The sequence below is a fragment of the Poeciliopsis prolifica genome, unplaced genomic scaffold (genome assembly GCF_027474105.1).
Source record: "Poeciliopsis prolifica strain line A6 unplaced genomic scaffold, Auburn_PproV2 SCAFFOLD007, whole genome shotgun sequence".
NCBI lineage: Eukaryota > Metazoa > Chordata > Actinopteri > Cyprinodontiformes > Poeciliidae > Poeciliopsis > Poeciliopsis prolifica.
The window spans coordinates 5,453,176-5,471,117 of NW_026562382.1; the positions used below are offsets into that span (position 1 = coordinate 5,453,176).

Here is a 17,942-nt window from a genome sequence, read left to right on the forward strand (position 1 = left end):
AGCTCCTGTCAGATGTTCTAAATTTTATTCAATGAATTAGAGTATTCCTTCCAATGAGGCTTGTTGGTCAGATTAAAGTGCCATTTGAAAATAGCAACCTTTAAGCAGAAATTAAGCAGTCTTTTCTTTAAGACCACATTTCTGTATTGAACATGTTCAGGGGTTTTCCTTTGGTCTGATGTAATAATCTGACCTTTAAATTAGTATTTCAATTTACTGCGAGCAGAAAATCAACATACGTAAAAAAAATAAAGGCTTTAAAACGTCAGTTTGTGTTAATTTATCTATTTCAATATGCGCTATGATGTTTTTTTTTATTGATTTATGTCAGCCCTTCTTTATTCTGTGTGAAATTATGGTAAAACAGACAGCTTGAATGATGAATGAAAAGACTACTCGGTGTGCAAGTTTGTGGAATGATTTTTGTCTCCTTTATAAATAGTTGCATGAGAACAACAGCTGAAACACATCATTAAAAGCAGAAAATAGATAAAACATTCATGCTTGTAAACCGTACCTTGCCTGCTTGGTAGCTGGTCAGCCAACATTTGGGTTCCAGTTCGACCGTCCAGGAAGGAATCCACAAACTGACAGTGGTCTTCACCATACCCCGTCTGATCCCCGATGTTGTAAAACTTTCCTGGAATTGGAAGAGTTACCGTTTGTTTGCAACATTTCTAGTTAAAATTTGGAGCTTGCTTTTCAATTTTTTTTCAGCAGTTGTTCATATTGTGCATAAATACCATTGAGGGAGTCACTCAAGTAGATCTTGTATCTCAAGGAGTTGCAGAGCTGGATTCCCACAAACTTCCTGTACCAGGTCCTTTTTATGTACTGCTTTCCATTACATTCAGAGTAGGCATCGGATTTAAATGGGAACTGAGTCCAGATGGCATCTTTTCCTGTGACAAGAGGCAAGACTTTAACTCGCTGTCTGAAGAGAACCGAAATATTCTGAGAAAAAGGAGCAAAGCATTCACCTGATGCCTGCTCGCTTACGCGTGGATCGGCTGCAAACAAGATGGAGTGCAAATCAAAGTACGGTAATAAAATGTGCTGCAAAACTCCAGACATTTGGAAAGCAGTTTCTAAATAGCTACTGAGTTTACAAAGTCTTGAGTGTTAATGACTTAAACCCAAAGGAGGGGTAAAATTAACAGCGTAGCAAATGGTTAGTAAACTTTGTTGAATGAAAAAAAGAGAGAAGCATTTATCATCACAAAACTACAACAGCTCAAAATTATAAGAAATTGTTATTCTTTTTATGTGACAATAAAATCTGATGTTTTTTTAGAACTTACCTGATTCTGTATTAAAAGTGACAGGATCACTAGATGGTCCGACTCCAAGCTCATTTTTTGGTGTTACTTTGAATTCGTAGCTGAAATGGAGCAAAAATAAATGGAAAAAATGAAATAAATCAGTCATTTACACATAAAAAGAATGAAACAGCCTAATCTGAACTGTGAGTATTCTCTCATCTGAAACCAATCCTTCTACTGCGCTGGGAGGTAGCAGGTTTTAATGTCTTCGACAGATGAGTATGAGTTTACGCTTTAACCAGCACACACACGCACACACTCTCGGTGGTTATTCCACATGCTGCATTCAGATGTGTTGGCAACAACCTGCCAAACTAACCCGACCCAGACGGGTTCTGGTGAGCATCCAGAGATTCTAGGATCTCGTTTGAAACTCGGTGACCCACTTTATCGCCACATGTTTCCTTGGCTTTGGTGCGACTGAGAACATACTTGGTTTGTGTGCAAGTATGTGGTTCAATCTAAATAAAGCGTTTGGATTTCTTTTGAGTTACAATCGTCAGTGTAATTCTTGGCTGTGTTTGAAACTGACCAGACGTAGGATGGGTCATGCATGAAGTGTCTGCGGCAAACCTGCTGTCTGGCGTGAGATTCTCAACGGCTGTGTGAGTCTGATTGGTCGTCAGGATGGACACTTCCTGTCCATTCGGCCCGGTGGTTGTTGATACTACCTCATACTCTGATAAACAAGTCAAAGAAACAGTTTTTACATGTCAGATGTTGTCAAGTATTTGAAGGCAGATGGGAAATGGTTTGAGGGTCTTAATCAAAGAATGAATTTCTCACACGCGTACAAACATTTCCTTCACTTGATGAAGTGAGTCATATATTTTCATTATTAAATTTTCCTCACACGTCAAAATGTGTATTCGAGTAAGAGAGAAATCACTTTTAACCAGTTAGAAATAGTTGCAAGCGACTCGAGGTGGGATGTTTTGGAAAGTGAAGGAAATGTTCGACAATAACTTGTCAAAAGTCAAACCTCAAACTAGATGTTTACTGATTCAACATTTTCTCAACAAGTTGATCTCTTCATCCTTTCTTGAATATAAATCTTCGGCTCCTGTTTTGTCTAAATATAACAAAGACTAACCATGAGAAAGAAATAAGTCAAATTGATAGTCTGCCACAACCCACACTGAGGATGAAGTAAACACGTGGAAATACACACTCTGGCCAGATCAGAGGAACAGAACATCCTCGCCTACATTCAAATTCAATTCAATTCAAAAATACTTTATTGATCCCAAAGGAAAATTAAATGTTGTAACTCAAGATTCTTCAAAGAATTATTGTAGATGGCGATGGTTTTGGGAGAGTAGAGGCGAACATGAAGAAGCCTCTGACTGAAGGTGAAGGTTTTCAGTCTGGTGAAGAGGATGGTCAAGGTTGGCCATAATTTTCTGCGAAGTTCTTCTTTCCAATATCATCCTGAGTGGCTCCAGAGTTTTCTCCAGAACAGAAGCATGTTGTTAAAATGTGACAATATGCAACACTGCATGGACGTAAAGTGACACTGAACATCTCACCCCATCTGTGGAGTAAATCAAGGTAATGGCAGCATCATTCTATGGGTTACATTTCTTCAGCAAGGGAAATAAGGCTGTCTAAAGTTGATGGGTCAACAAACCTAAAAGTAGAGCCAGAGTTACAATGGAACTGAAGCATGTATTAGAATGGCCAAGTCAAAGTCCAGAAGTAAATCCAATGAATTATCTTTGACAACAAAGATGAGTGTTCTACTGATCCAGGGCTATTTTAGAAATATCAATCTCTATTTTCGCAAGGCTGCTACAGATGTATCACAACTTGGAGCTTTGACTGTCATGAAAAACGATTCTAGAAATGTTCTCACTCAGCAGGGCTGGATACTTTGCCTGTCCTTTTGCTCTGTTACTTTCACATTGTCACTTAAATTGCTCAATATCTAAGATAGTTCCTTCTGTGTACCTCTGGTTTCATTATCAGATTTCTCCCAGTCCAGAATGACGAAGGATGGGCAGCCCTCCACAGTAACCACAGTGAGATTGGACGGTGGTGTGCGAGGAGGACCAGTGACGTTCACATCGCTGCCTTCCTCATCAGGGAAATAAGCCATGGAGGAGGTGATGGAGCACGGCTCATCTGGCTTCTTGTCCGTCTTGTAAATGACATGAGGAGCTGTGAACAGGAACAGGGAGAGTGTTGGTTTTCCTTTTCAATGCCGGTAAAGCTGGAAAACAGTCCGGATAAAGCTTTACCTATAAAGCGCTTCTTGCCCATGATGTCCACCTCTGATGCAGGCAAGGAGCTGAATATGGAGGAGTTTTCATTTAGATCAAATCGACTGCCTAGAAAGGCAACAACAGATGGGAGGTGGGGTTAGTTAGGGTCAGCCAGCAGTCCCTGGCAGCTCTTTGTGTCCTCCTATTTTACAGCCTTGGCCTTTGTCTACAACCACCCAGCACAACACCTGCTATGGCCTGCACTCAGATCTTCGAAATTCAAATGTGTTTCTTTTTTTTCTGTCGCTCATGGCTATATTTAAATGGGCAAACATGAAGCTCTCTGGATCGTGCTTTTGTACATTCGACGGCTCATGCAAATCGTTTAAGTAGCACTTACTGTTAACTACTGGGACCACTGTGGTTGTCTGCTGCTGGTGTTTGGGCTTTGGCTTCGGTGTGACTGGCAGGAATGACTTTAAGGTGGACTCCTTGCCTCCTTGCTTCAGATCCATAGGTTTATCTGAGGACAGAGTGCATAAAGAGGAAAGCAGATCAGTTTTTTTCTGACTCGTGACTCGCAGCCGTGCACAGTTGTGATTTATCTGCTCTGTCTGTCCTCAGTGAGCCAATCAGTGGCCCATTCCTGGGATGAAAAGATAAAGGGTTGAGTCACGGCCCCTCCAACGCCTTGAGGAAGATACCTGGTTGAAATTTTCTTCTGAAACAAAGAATGCATAGATCAATTAAGGCAAACCCAGTTCCACTTGCTTTGTTGCCCATAGGCACAGCAAAATGGCCAACAGGAACTGTGATTTGAAGATAAATGCCTTGTTTCAATCAGTTAACACTTAGCACTAATTTGAAAACTACTTCAAGAGAGGGTAGTGCACAACATGTAGAGAGATACTGTGGTTTAGTGGGTCAGTGGGAATAACTAGGGTTAGTATCTGAGGCTGATTGTCATTTAAGTTCAGCCAATATATTTAAGAAAAGACTGAAAATACAGATTTTTCTACCTGGAGGATTAAGAGCAAAATCAAAGGACAAGACAAAAGGACAACCATAAAGCCTATGTTTTCAAAGTAATCTATCACAGAGGGGTTAAAACACATCAACCACATAGACTCCTCCAACTCAATCTCCAAGCTCCAAGTTCTCACTATCGATGAATAGCTGATGACTGCCATCTTGCACAGAGCCAATCTCCACTCCGCTCTGGTACGTGGAGCTGCTACCAGGCGGTTCCATCACCTTTTGGACTCTTGCTTCATCTGATAATAGAAAGACTTCACAATAATTCCAACCCCCCCAAAAACGTAAAGTATCCTGCGTAGGACCTGAGAGATTACAGATAAGTGGCTATATTGACAATGCTTTCCAAATGTGGCAAAAAAAAAAAATATTGTATGTCGGGCCTGATGTCAGACAAACTGGATCGACTTTGACCACAAGGCAAAGCAATTCTTGTTTCTTAGAGGAAACAAGCCTCACACTTCTTGATATGGTTGCCAAAAACATGAATAACAGCATCCACACACCAGCGTTTAAACTTTTTATGATCTGTCACATGACAGAACATCTCAATCTCCTGAAATTAAGGAGTTTACTTGAATAACCTATTGATAAAAAGTACTTCTAGGAGTGTTTTTAATGTGCTTTACTCTATAATTTTACTTTAGTAACATAAACACAAGTATCATAACTCTTACTTGAGTAAAATTTCTCAATACTCAACTCTCACTTCACAGAAAGAAGAGCAAGTTTATTTTAACCAAAGTTCACCTGACACAAGCACACGGTTTTTGCTAGTTCTATATGGAAAGAAACTGAATTGGATTGTTTTTTTTTTCCTCTTTCCTGACTTTATTTTGAAATTGTGTTATTTATATGAATTAGTTTCATTTTGATCTTTGAAATTCCAGTGTTGATTATGTAACTTTTAAATGTTAAATGATTGGTGTTTTACAGTTCTCCTCCAGGGCTTTGTTTGACAGGAACGTCTTTCTCTTCTCTGCTGATACCAGTAAAATTTCAAACCAGCTCAAGTATGGCACTTTTCAACAACACACCACATTGCTCTGGTCACAGGCAGCCTGTTAATAACCTTATCCCAACGTTTGCTCAGCATTCCTCAAAGTTCAACATCTCAAAGACCAAAGAGGAATCTTGTGGAAGACACGTCTTTCTCACAGCACACTGAAATTGTATCCAAGGAAAATGAAAGCATTTCAGTGTCTGTGTTATGGAGGTGGCAACATCATGCTGTGGAGATGATTTTCTTTACCGGGGGAAAAGAAGCTGATCACAATTGAAGGGAAGATGGATGGAACAAAATGTAGGGCAAATTTGAAAGAAAACCTGTCAGAGGCAGTTGTTCACCTTTCTGCAGGACAGCGTCCCTAAACATACATTCTGAGCTACAAGGGAATGACTTAGATCAAATTATGTTTAAATTTAAGCCCAGTCAAAGCCTGGGCTTAAGTTTAATCGAGAATTAATATCAATTGGTGTTGTCAGACTCTCCCAATCTATTCTTATTGATCTTATTGATCTAAAGTGTAACCATTTGAGTCTCCAGATATGAAAACCTATAACTGTTTTCATTGCAAGAAAAAGATCTACAAACGGCTTCAGATTGGCAAACGCAAACTTTTAAATTTTTTAGAGGTAAAAAAATAATAATGTATCGTTTCACTTCCACTTTATAGCTATAGGATACTGTATGTTGGTGAAATACCAACACACTGAAGTTAGTAGCTGAAAAGTAAAAAATGTGGAAACACTCAAATCATGTAAATGCTTTTGTAACAGACTCTTTAAAGCCATGCAACTACCCCTTACACGTCTGCAACTTTCATTAAAGTGGGCAGGGAATTTTTATATTACTGCAACACACATCAAACGCAACTGAGTGCATTTTTAAGAAATCTTCCTTATTTTTGTATGTTGTTAAATCACAGGAACTGCGGACAGAATCAGTCAGGGTTTTCACCTTATGGCCCTTTCTGAACCCTATGCATGGGGGTTTGAGCTTGAACAAAACAAAATGAAAAAAAAACTTCTTCTTTTTTTAAGTCCTTACCATGATCACTTGTTTTCCCCACCAGGTTTGGTCTCTTGTTGCCAGGAACCGGGGGTCTCTGAACTGCAGGAAATTGAGGAAAACAAGAGCTTGTTTGAGGCTAGACTCACTGGGGAAGCAGAGTAGCAGATGGCCAACACAGAGAATCTGAAAAGAAGTGTTGTTAAAGTCTGAAAAGTGCAATAATGATTAAAGAAGGGAAAGAGGAGGGCATGTAGACAGGCAGAAGTCTTCAGAAGTACTCTGAGCTGGAAAAATAAGTGCATAACACACACAAGAAGCAACAAGGAAGAAACCAGACACAAGGTATATTAAAAGCCTCTTTGCATTAAATAATGGCAAAGCACCACTGTAACCTTTGAGTCATTAAGATTACCTTAAGCTCTAAAACTATAAAACAGAATGTAAACACATTTTCAACATGACTCAGAAGAACAAGAAATGAATAATAGCCCCAGTTTCACAGAAAATGTACAACAATAAAATTGTTGGCTTCATTAAAGTCAGTGAGTCGTTATTATTATTATTTTTTTTAATAAAAAGAGCAAAATTATACCAAATTAGTGCAGAACCCCATAAGAGGCATAAAACCACAAGGGTTTATGTTTAATTTAGTCAAAGAGAGTAGAGTTTACATTTGCTTCGAGAGCATGCACTCCTTTCCTAATTTATCATTTCATATCTTGGAGATTCGTTAATGTCAGGAAGTTGAAAAGATATGAAAATATGTAGTGAGGCCTCTGCGTATTTGTCTTGGATCTGTTTTATCTTCTCTGCAGCCGACTGCCAGGACAAAAGGTTCGATAAAGTTGATGAAAACTGAGCAACAGCTGCCAGCTCTCAGCTGATGGCAACCATGTGCTTGCATATGAAGTCCAGTCGTATAGTCATGCAGCAATTTAAATTCCAGCCCAGAAATAAACAAAACCACCACAGTCAAACACATTACGGTGTGTGATGTCATGATCAATCTGGTCAAAGATTGACCAATATTTGGTTTGCGGTAGCTCTGAATGAGTGGACTGGACATGTGAAGCATCAAAGACTTTAGGTTCAGAGTTAAAACAGCAATGACAATGGGAGTACTGGTTTTTCTCAGAAAATCTACACAATTTATGGTTCGCTCTAAAACACATATTCGGTCCAAACACCGAGATTTTTAGTATATTCTTCTGGCTGTGAAACACACCAATACACAAAAATAAGGAGAGAGTTCTGAATAAATTTAAAATAATGATGCCTTTAAAATTGTTTCATATGGACAATTATGGTATTAAAATAATATTTTTGGGGTTGTTGTACCTATTATCAACTGTCTTTGGCATGAAAAAAATATGAACATGTTGCTGTATGTATTTTATTTGGACACATTAAAAATCACTGTGTAGCAAGTATAAGAAAAAATGAAGTTTTGGGTAACTTGTGGGTAATGGTGGAATCTGGGGAGCAAAGAGCTCAAAACCATGGGAAGCAGTGGCAAAGCACTGATGAACACAATCGGCAATTTTGCTGAAAATGTTAAGGAACAAAACACAAAAAAGCTCTGGATTAAATGATGATAGCTTCAACACTAAAATAAATTTTCCAAACAGAATGCTGCCAGGACTGACAATGAACAGAGTACTGAAGCACAGTGGATCCAAGAGGACTCAAAGATGTTAAAAAACTGAAATAAATAAACTAAAGACAAAATCAAAAAAATCAAAAGAAAGCTTCTAACTTCCTAAAGCATGAGTTTCTAAATGCAAGTCTTAGTGAGGATTAGAAACCCTTAACTCTTCAATTGAAAAGATGAACATGTTTGCCTTCAATATTAAATATTAATATTAAAGTGACTGTTTCAATGCATAAACAGTCACTTGCATGTGCAGAACTTGCAGGGGAAAAAAAAAAACTTTTTCTTTCTGTAGAACTGCTTCCAGTGAGCCTTTCGACTCCTTGAAGACCTCTGAAACTGTCCAAGTTTCCAGCAATAACACACACCAGCTGTGATTCGATCCGGGACTGAAGCATAATCTCTCTCTGCAGCTCCAAATTGTGTTAATAGCAAGGCGTAACCATTAACACAGTTTGTACTGATGTGCTAAATTCAGTAAGGCTAATTACCAGAGCCTGTCTGGCAGAATGGAAACTATGTGATTAACCAAATCAGGAGTTATTTTTAAAACATCCTCAAATATTTTCAGGATAATCATAAAAGGTGGACAAGACGCTAAAATGGCCAGAGGAGAGTTGGAAACAAGTATTAATTTTCTCTTTTAGACCAGTTAGTTCATTTTCATTTGCTACACAGATTTTTTTTTCTCAGTCAATTTGTTTTAATTTTCTTCAAAGTCAGAAGTTTACATACATTTCCATGTAACTTGGGTTGAACGTTGAAGTTTTCCTTTTTCTTTTCCGAAGCTTCTGAGCTCCTCATAACATTTAGCTGCAGTTTTGTCCAGTTCCCCCTGACAGACCTGGTGCTGCTGAGTCAGGATTGAATCCCACACATCCCTCTCAGATGTGCTCACAAATTAGGGGATTAAGATCAGGTATCTGTGATGGCCACTCCAAAACCTGCTTTGCTTTTATGCTTAGAGTGAGTGACTTGTGCTCAAGATTTAATTGAAGGTAAAAAGCGTCTTTCTCTTTCATCCAAATGTAACGATAATCACTATGATCAAATATTACAACTTTAGCACAGGACATCTCTCCAAATATTAAGATATTTGTTTCTGGTGAGGAACTCATTCCACTGTTGGATAATAACACTTTATTACCAGCTGTAGCAATTTCATAAGATGTTTTATCTTTATTTTAGGACTACTGTACACAGTTAGCACTAATACACAGACACAGAACAAATCTGCTTGATTCCCCAGCATACTGTAAATACTTGATTATACTTGATTAATCTTTGGACATCTGGACATTGGATGCAGACTTGTGGAGGTCCATGATTTTTTTTCCTAATATTCTGGTTGATTTCTTTCTTTCTTTTTTTTTTTTTCTTTTTTGTCGCCTAAGAAAGCAGTGCATTGGTAGTATTGAATTAAAATACTTAATTAACCTATGAGAAGCTTACAGAGATGTGACATGACCTGTTCTTTCACAAACTGCTTAGAGATATAGAAATGAATGTATGTAAACTTCTGAATTTCAAATAGGTAAAAAGAAATCTCATGAAAATCCTCTCATTATCCTGGCTTTCAGCAATTGTCACTAAACTAAAACGGAAAAGGGTACTCTGACTTGATGACAAAAAAACGTTTGAGTCGTTTCACATTTCGCATTTAAATAGTGAGTTCCGGTTAAAATTATAAATGGCTTCAGTCCCAGTCAAGTCTAAATTGCAGCAATTACACAAACATAGATGGTGATTCAAACACAGAAATAGCAAAGCACGAGACAGTTTGTGCAAAAGCACAGATCAGCGTGGCCCTCCGACAGAATATAATCGTATCTTTTGGTAATTTTTAAGGTGTATCTTTACCAGGTTCTTCTCTTGACCATACGACAGATTTAGGAAGAGCATTGCCCCTATGCTGTGCCCCACTGGCTGTTGAAGGGAGAGAAATGTTGGTTATGACAAAACAAGTAAAAAGAAAGTCAAAAAAGGGAGAAAATACTTGGTGTTCTACTGAAGCTAAAAGGCAAATTGAAAAAACTTGATAGATTTGTGCTTTCAGTCTCTTTTTACTGGATGTACAAATGGAAAAGCCAAGGTGTCAAAGCTTGAAGTTCTTGTAATTTTACATTCTTTGCTCAATTGCCCACAACTTGCGAAGAGAAAGAGCACAAGAATAGATGGGAGTAAGAGCTGTGGCAACTGTTATGTCTGCACAGTGTTGGACTTGGCATGGTGACTGTAAGATGTAGTGCGGCCAGGCCAGTTGTGGTGGCCAGACTTCCAACTTGAACAAAAAGAAACCATAAATCATGTTAATGACCACAAGCTCTTTGACACTTCTAGAGAAGCTCAGAAAAGCATAGCAATCACATGTCCAGGGAGCATTTATATTTTTGAGAAAAGGTGAAGCAAACGAGATTAAGACCAGAAAAGAGTTGTTTGAAACAGTTTGTGTGGCTAAATAAATAGAAAAGAAATTGTTTTTCCTCTGTATGCTCAGCTGTAGACGAAGAAGCTGCTTGGGGAAAAGGGGAACAAGCATTACCGCCAGGTGTGTTGGAAGTGTGAGAGGAGGTGGATGTCTTGGATGGAGAAAATGATCTGACACCAGGATTACTGGAATGAGAAGGAACACGGTTGCGAGTCACAGTCGCATTTCTTCCTCCTGTGGGAACCGATGAGCTAATGGGAGAATGGGGAACTTCAGCAGTGGATGATCGGGTGGAGCCAGAACCTAGAGGATCAGAGAGAAAATTACAAAGGATCTACCTAAAAGCATGAAAACTTCAACAAATATTCAAATAGCTAAAGTTATGAAAATCAATTGTGGCCCCGTGGCAGTGGAGGAAATGACAGAAAGGCAAAAAAATAAAAAAAAATAAAAAATAAATGAGATCCAAAGCTTGCCAGACTGGTGTGGTAAAGAGAGGTCAAGTGTGAAACAACCTTGCTGCAAATGGACACAAACATGGAAACATTCACAACAATGGGGTGGGGTGTGTGAGCTGGCAGGATGGAGATGGAGGCGGGGAAACAGTGCTCCGTGATGTGACAAAAAAAGCTGAAATGGTGATGAGACATGAACTTGGCATGGCACTTTACCAAGATTGTAACTACCAGCCTTCTCTGTGGCCAGGCCGGGTCTTGATAGAGGTTTGCCCTCTTCTGGATGACTAGGAGCTGTATGAAAGAAAACGTACTAATTTATCTTGACATTGGTATGTATCGCAACACATTCTAAAGGGGGCATACCCTATGTTTCATTTTGTAAAAAAAAACAAACGGTTAGTTTCATCCATGAGATGTGGATATTTAATATTGCTTGTTCTAATGACAGAGTGACTTAAGTGGGTTTTCATAATTAGACGATTTGGAAGACAAGCATGGGAACACACATCACAGAAATAAAGAATTTAAAACACATCTCCAAGGAAGAAAAAGTGGTCAACTTTTAGATGGACTAGATTCATACCAGAGGCCAACCGGTAAATACAGTTTGAAAAAGGAGTAATTATGAAATGTTTGATATGGGCAACTACTTGCTGTTGTCAATAAAGCAAATGGCTGGTTTACCATTTGGAAAGAAATGTGTCTGTAGACTACGTAAAGGAAAACACAGCACGTGTTTATGTTGCGGCGTTTTGCAAATGTTGCAGCATTTTTGAGACTTGGTATACAGAGTGATGAATGATCTACAAAGAATTTGTTAGCACATCAAGAACCTGCAGCCTCTTGGTTTGCTTTGGCTCTTCCTAACTTAAAAGATGCATCTTTGAGTTGTTAAAAATATTGATTTAGAATAGCTACAATCTCCTCTCGTCTTGTCCATGAGAGTTGAAGATGTTTACAATTCTAATTACAAAGAATAATCAAAAATCAAAAACAAATATAGATGGGCATGCCCCCTTCATTGTGTTATTTTTTAACGAGGTTAAGTTGTGTTTAATAAAGGAGTGCTGTCGATGGGTCTTTACCCCTATGAATTGTCTTCCTCGATGAACCTTTGGAGTGATCAGTCTTGGTCCTGGTCTGAGGCCGAGTCTGAAATCCCGGCTGGTGCTCCTTAGGTAGATCTTTGGGTCGAAATGGATCCTTTTTTGGAAACTTTGTCTGCGGGTGTGGTTGAAGGTTTGCCACACCACGTTGGTTCTTAATTCTGGGCTTTTTTGTGGGTTTTTGGTGCTTTTTTCCCAGATTCTTGGGTTTCTGTGTCTGGATTAACTGAAGTTGTGTTTGAGGTGTTATTGGTGAATGTGGTGATGGGGTTTGTAGATTTTTAAACAAATTAGTATCTGTGTGAAGTGGACATTTGTGATGGACCTCTGTTGGTGCTGGTTCTTCATACTGTACATACAGAGGTGCTGCCTGCGTGGTTTCATGATGCGTCACTGGGAGGGGAAGAGTGGTTGTTTGAAGTTTGCTCTGGGTCTTTGGTTCCAGTTGGATTAGCAGTTCGTTCTCTGGTTTGGTCTTGAGTGATGGTTGTGGCTTCGGTTCAGAGTGAATCATTGGTGTTGTCCAAGGAACTGTTTGGAAATTTGGTTCTTCATTAGGTTGTGAAATTAAGTCAGTCTGTTGCACAGTCTGAATTGTAACTTGAGGTTCTAGTTTGGTTGGGAAGTCACTTGGGGATGTTGAATGTGGCTGTGATATACCTTCATCAAGTGGTTTTAGTGTAATCTGGAGAATTTTGTTTGTTGGCTGGGGTGGGTGCTGTAGGCGTTTTGAGTTTGGTTCAGTCTGTGTTTTAAGTTCAAGATGGGGGATTTCTTTTGGAGGGTCTTCATGGTATTCCAGTTTGCCTGCTTGGTATACTGGCACAGATGCTATGGTAACTTCGCCTAGTCCTTCAGTGTGGCCCTTTGGAGCCATAGGAGCCTCTGGGAAAGGAGTAAAGACAGGTCTGGACAGTTCTTCTCTTCCTGGTTTGTGTGTGACTGAGAGAGAAAATATAGCCATGAAGCTATCATGCTGAAACATGTAAGACAAGATCACTGGCAGAGACGGCCTAGTCAAAAACAAAACAAAAATAAAACAACAAGAGTTGTTGCAATTAATTAAGCACGAGTGTCAACCTTTGGCCTGATACGTCACACACAGGACAGAAACACAAAAACTTGATTGGTCCAGTTTCAAAAGTACACAAACCATTTGAAGGTATTTGAAGTTTAAGAGCCACTGAAATCCATTAGCTATGCCCTGAAATGCTGTGACATATGAGGTAGTAATGATTTCTAACTGATCACTTCTTGGTTACTCCATCTGGTGAGATGTAGGCCTTGTTGAAAGAAAGGAGGGTATAGAGAAACACAAAGTAGATCTTAAAGAAAGAATGGGCAGTAAGACTAAAAAGAAATAGTTCCAAATTTTTCCAAAGTTTTGTTTTAAAAGTTGTTTGTGGTCTATATGGGCAGAATAAATATTGAGAAACGTTCAAAAACAGTGACATAGAGACTAAATTACTAAAGGAAAACAAATTGGTTGCAAACATTAAACTGTAGATCCTAAAAAAATAAACAAGAAACATTGAGATATAAGTGAGAATACAGAAAATGCAGAAAGAAAGCAGCTCCTTTTCTTGATCAGTTATTGTGAAAAACCTGGCCGGTAGGCTTAGATTGTGGCTTTTAATTTAAGTTATATAAATAAGCATAAAAAGTAAAACCAAAGTTTGCTTATACTGTAGTTTTTGTTTTGTCACACAGCTGCAATGACTCACTAGAGTCAGATCGGATCCACAGGACAGTTGCAGTACTCCACCTATTCACAGAACGCTGCTCTTGTTCAAGCAACTGTTTCAACAACAAAAGCATTTATAAGCCTCCGATATCTTGCCCCCCGTCATTCCTATGACTGTCCATAACAACAGTGAGAATTAAATATTTTTAAAGAAACAACAGGAGCTTTTTACCGATAGGCTGCTTGTTGATCACAGGTAGTTTTGGTCCAGGTGTTGGCAGAATTTTCTGTTTAGCAGCTGTTGTAGGAACTGAGAAATACAGTGAGTGTTAGTAGACCTGTGTAAATACATACATATCATGCCCTGCACAAAGAGCAAACAATGAGTTAGGATTTCCTGCAAGAAAATGTGCAGAATTCAAGTAAAATTGTCGGTTCAAATGTTCAGGGTCGTTTCTGACCACTGAATTGGTCCAGAAAAGTCTTTACCGGGAGTTGTTTGTAGGGTTTTGATTCTGGAGGTGAACACTCTGGTCCGCGTCCTGTTTTTAGTAGCTGACAGGGACAAAAGAAACAGCACACAATCAGGAGGAGAAAATGTATTATGTTGAGGAGCTATGCAACATTTAACTAGTCCAAAACAGCAAAATACTGCATCATAATTACTTTGCATAAACTGTAGAATAGTAAAGCGCATTTCAAAATGTTTAACGCTAGAAAATTCAAACTCTGCAAATAAAATGCTGCCAGGCTTGGTGACCTCAAATTTCTGGTTGAATCATCATACGCTAAAGTCTCTGGAAAGTCTTTTAAGTCACTAAATCATGTTCCTATCAAGACTCTGGCTGTTAGGTTTGAAGTAGGATGTTTCAAATGAAAGCAGCAGCCTTCATCGAGCTACAATGTAGCTGGTATGAAGGTATCTGGAAGATATTCTTCACCTTTTGCTTCAATTGTGCCAAATTTTTACAAATTTTGGCCCCAGTGTTTATACCTTTTCATGCCAACACATATACGAATGCCAGCACTTATGTCCAGCCTCAATGTATGTGAACGTTTTAAAAAGTTAGGATTTGAAAAACCTAATGATTTCTCATCATAGCATTCCTCAGACCTAAATTAATTTTGATGAGATGCTACAAAGTCCTTTTCTCTAACCGCATGGAGACTTTTCACTAGCTTTTTGAAGAAAAAAGCAGCACAGGACTCTTCTCCTGCCCAGTGGTGCACACTGCCAGTCAGCTGGCTCGTAGCTCGTCATATGCAAGAAGGATCAGTTCAGATGGATTTACACTTGCAAAAAAAAAACAAAAATAAAACAAAGCCTTGTTGCAGAGACTAAATGAGAGCCATTATAACTTTTATGAAAGCAATTAGTCAAGATGAAAATGTTCAAAAATCAGTACAATTTTGTACATCATCATCATATTTTCTGCAATAAGCACTTGAAGTCTAATGCTCAGTGTAGCGGGTGTTCATTGTGCATTTCTGCATAAACCTGTTCATCAAAATCAAAACATCCATATAGCTTTCTCATAAGTAATCCTTCAATATGTTTGATCTTTTCTTGCAGCAGAAGGAATGATTGGTGCTATTCCATTTAAAAAAAAGAAGCATTACATCATGCCTGATTTTTCAAATTTTACTACAACAAAAAGTTGCAATTTTATTGTCACTAGGAGTAAACATGCAATGTGAACCTCATAGCAGCTCAAGCCCCCTCTGTCTTGAAATGTTTCTAGATGAAGAAGTGCTCATTAAAGTTGCTCTAAAACAATGTTAAACGTGACTGATTAACTGAAGCCAACAAGCCGTGTCAAAAGAGGCGAGTTTATTCTTTAATTATATATTTATATCTTATTGATAAATGATCACTGGCCAAAGTTATTTTGCAACTGGCAACAGATGGTCCGGCTCTCACAGGTTGTTGAACTTGAGTAATTTAATCGATTTGAGATTGCCTAATGGGACATTAAACCTTAAAAGCATCCACAATCCACAGAGGTGTGTCAACAGCCAAATGATGCTTTGGAATATCTAGCAGCCATCTGCTGCCAAGAGGACACATGAAAAAGTAATTCAGGAGGAAATGATCTGATCTGCAACACAACAAATCACGTATCAGAGCTCAGCCTGAAAACGAAGGGAAATGGAGAAGTCCCGAAACAGAAATGGATAAAAGAAAATACACCGTCAATGGATTAAACATTCAGTGCTTTAGACCGGAAGAACACCACTTTTCTCTTGGCTTACCGTGCTGAAGAGGAAACTGGAAGGACGGAGGAGCGGGAGTGAAGGTTTTCTGAAGAAAAGAAAGGGTAGAAGAGGCTATTTGTTTTCAAAGACTCCAGTATGTGGCTATTTACGGTCAACTGTCTCTTTGTCTGCAGTGCATAGCTTATCAAGACTCTGAGACCCTGGAGAGAAGCAGGGGGTTCAAAGGTTTCTCACTGAGCTTGGTCACACAACATGACAGAAAGTACTATGTGGTCCCCTTTCAAATTTCCTCTTAGACCTATCTGCTGATTTCCTCTCTTTGTACTGCAGAGTGAGATACAGACCATGCTCTGTGGCTTGGCTAGTCTTGGCTGCACTGATGTCATTTCCATTTAGCAGTTCCATGGAAAATCAACAAGCCAACAAGCCCAAGAATAGCATGGGCTCACTAAAGTTTATAACACGGACTCCACAGCGAGAACATCTGCTCAACATACACGCCCAGTTTTCAAATGTCATTTATTTGTTTAATATTTGCAGAAGAAAAGGTGAAGCCGATTTCAAACTCCATTTGCTTTCCTTTTCCTTTTTCTTTTTTGCCGTTAGTTCAGAATAGCCACATAGGGACCAGTAAAGGCTATATTAAAAAGAAAATGCTCAAATATTGATTTTTGGGGGAGTATAAAACATTTTTATTACATACCACAGGGGTGATGGGATACTTTGAGATTCTTCTGATGACCTTTTCTAAAATCACAAAAAGAAAAGAAGTCAATTCAGTAGTAGCGCTGCAACTTCATGAAGCAAAATTACTTTATTTAATCTAATAATTAGCAGTCATCCCCAGTGCATTTGTGAATATCCATTTGTCAGATTAAAAGGACTTTTTGAAAATAACCTTTCGCAGGCAAACAAATGCAAAAGAATGCAAACAAATCAAATGGATCAACAATGGTTATTATAACAGACTAAGTAAATACCTAAGGTAAATAGAAAACTCGTCAACACAACATTGGTTCATCCATAAAGTTCAGGATCCTCTACATGCCTATATGACTCACAGGTGAGTCTTTATTTCTGGACTGAAAACAAAAAAGGAATTGAATGATTATTGAAAACTGATTAACTTTGAGGTATTTGGGCAACACAAGGAAATCCTACATACCCTGGATGCCTGCAGTGCTGATGTTGTGAAGCACGGGTTTGCTCCAGGCTCCGGCGCCATCTTTAGTATTAGGCTGGACTCCAAACTCATAGACGGCATGGGGCTTCAGATTGTCAATGACTGTGTCGCTCGTCGGGCAGGTCTGGTAGTTCCACTTCCTGTTCTTCTCACGGTAACGAACCGTATAGTGTCTGAGTAAAGAACAGAGCAGAACTCGTAAATGTATGGAATAAGACGTTTAAATTGGTGAAGAACAAAGCAAGACTAACATTTTTGAACAGATTCTTTTCTGTGCTGCTTAGCGACGTCATGCTACTCTTTGACTGTGCAGCAGAGACTTTTCTTTCATTCTTTCCTCCGTTGAATGTGAAAGTATTACTAGAAGAATGACACCAGTACAGTTTTCTTTTTCCAATTTTAGACTAAATATTTCACACATGCTGCATGTCATGTGGGAGGACTTCTCTCTCAAACACCCAGCTGCACTGGATCCAATGCCAGGTAACCTGAGAGACTTCAGGGAGTCTTTTACTGTAACTGGCCAGGAGATCTCCATCACACTTCCCATGAATTGTTTTCACTCAAACACATCCGAATTACTTATAAAGTTCAGGTAACGTATTCCAAGAGAAAGTCAAGAGGTAAAAGATATGCAGAC

At 38.8% G+C, this 17,942-nt stretch overlaps 1 protein-coding gene across 6 annotated transcripts in view; it reads right to left on the minus strand.

The window, feature by feature from the left end:
- Window positions 1-17,942, minus strand: part of LOC129360892 (target of Nesh-SH3) — a 29,304-nt gene that overhangs the window by 1,018 nt on the left and 10,344 nt on the right. The window contains exons 5-22 of one of the 6 annotated variants that reach the window (XM_055031381.1): window positions 17,285-17,475; window positions 16,823-16,866; window positions 16,156-16,204; window positions 14,392-14,457; window positions 14,135-14,212; window positions 12,198-13,160; window positions 11,341-11,403; window positions 10,769-10,957; window positions 10,087-10,152; window positions 6,612-6,674; window positions 3,927-4,049; window positions 3,563-3,652; window positions 3,273-3,482; window positions 1,896-2,001; window positions 1,302-1,381; window positions 981-1,010; window positions 744-902; window positions 518-640 (exon numbers count right to left, since the gene is read on the minus strand). In XM_055031381.1, the coding sequence (XP_054887356.1) occupies window positions 518-640; window positions 744-902; window positions 981-1,010; window positions 1,302-1,381; window positions 1,896-2,001; window positions 3,273-3,482; window positions 3,563-3,652; window positions 3,927-4,049; window positions 6,612-6,674; window positions 10,087-10,152; window positions 10,769-10,957; window positions 11,341-11,403; window positions 12,198-13,160; window positions 14,135-14,212; window positions 14,392-14,457; window positions 16,156-16,204; window positions 16,823-16,866; window positions 17,285-17,475 (2,693 nt within the window). Of the gene's footprint in view, window positions 1-517; window positions 641-743; window positions 903-980; window positions 1,011-1,301; window positions 1,382-1,895; window positions 2,002-3,272; window positions 3,483-3,562; window positions 3,653-3,926; window positions 4,050-6,611; window positions 6,675-10,086; window positions 10,153-10,768; window positions 10,958-11,325; window positions 11,404-12,197; window positions 13,161-14,134; window positions 14,213-14,391; window positions 14,458-16,155; window positions 16,205-16,822; window positions 16,867-17,284; window positions 17,476-17,942 lie in introns of all 6 variants that reach the window. The other 5 variants (XM_055031379.1, XM_055031382.1, XM_055031383.1 and 2 more) reach the window with 5 other exon arrangements.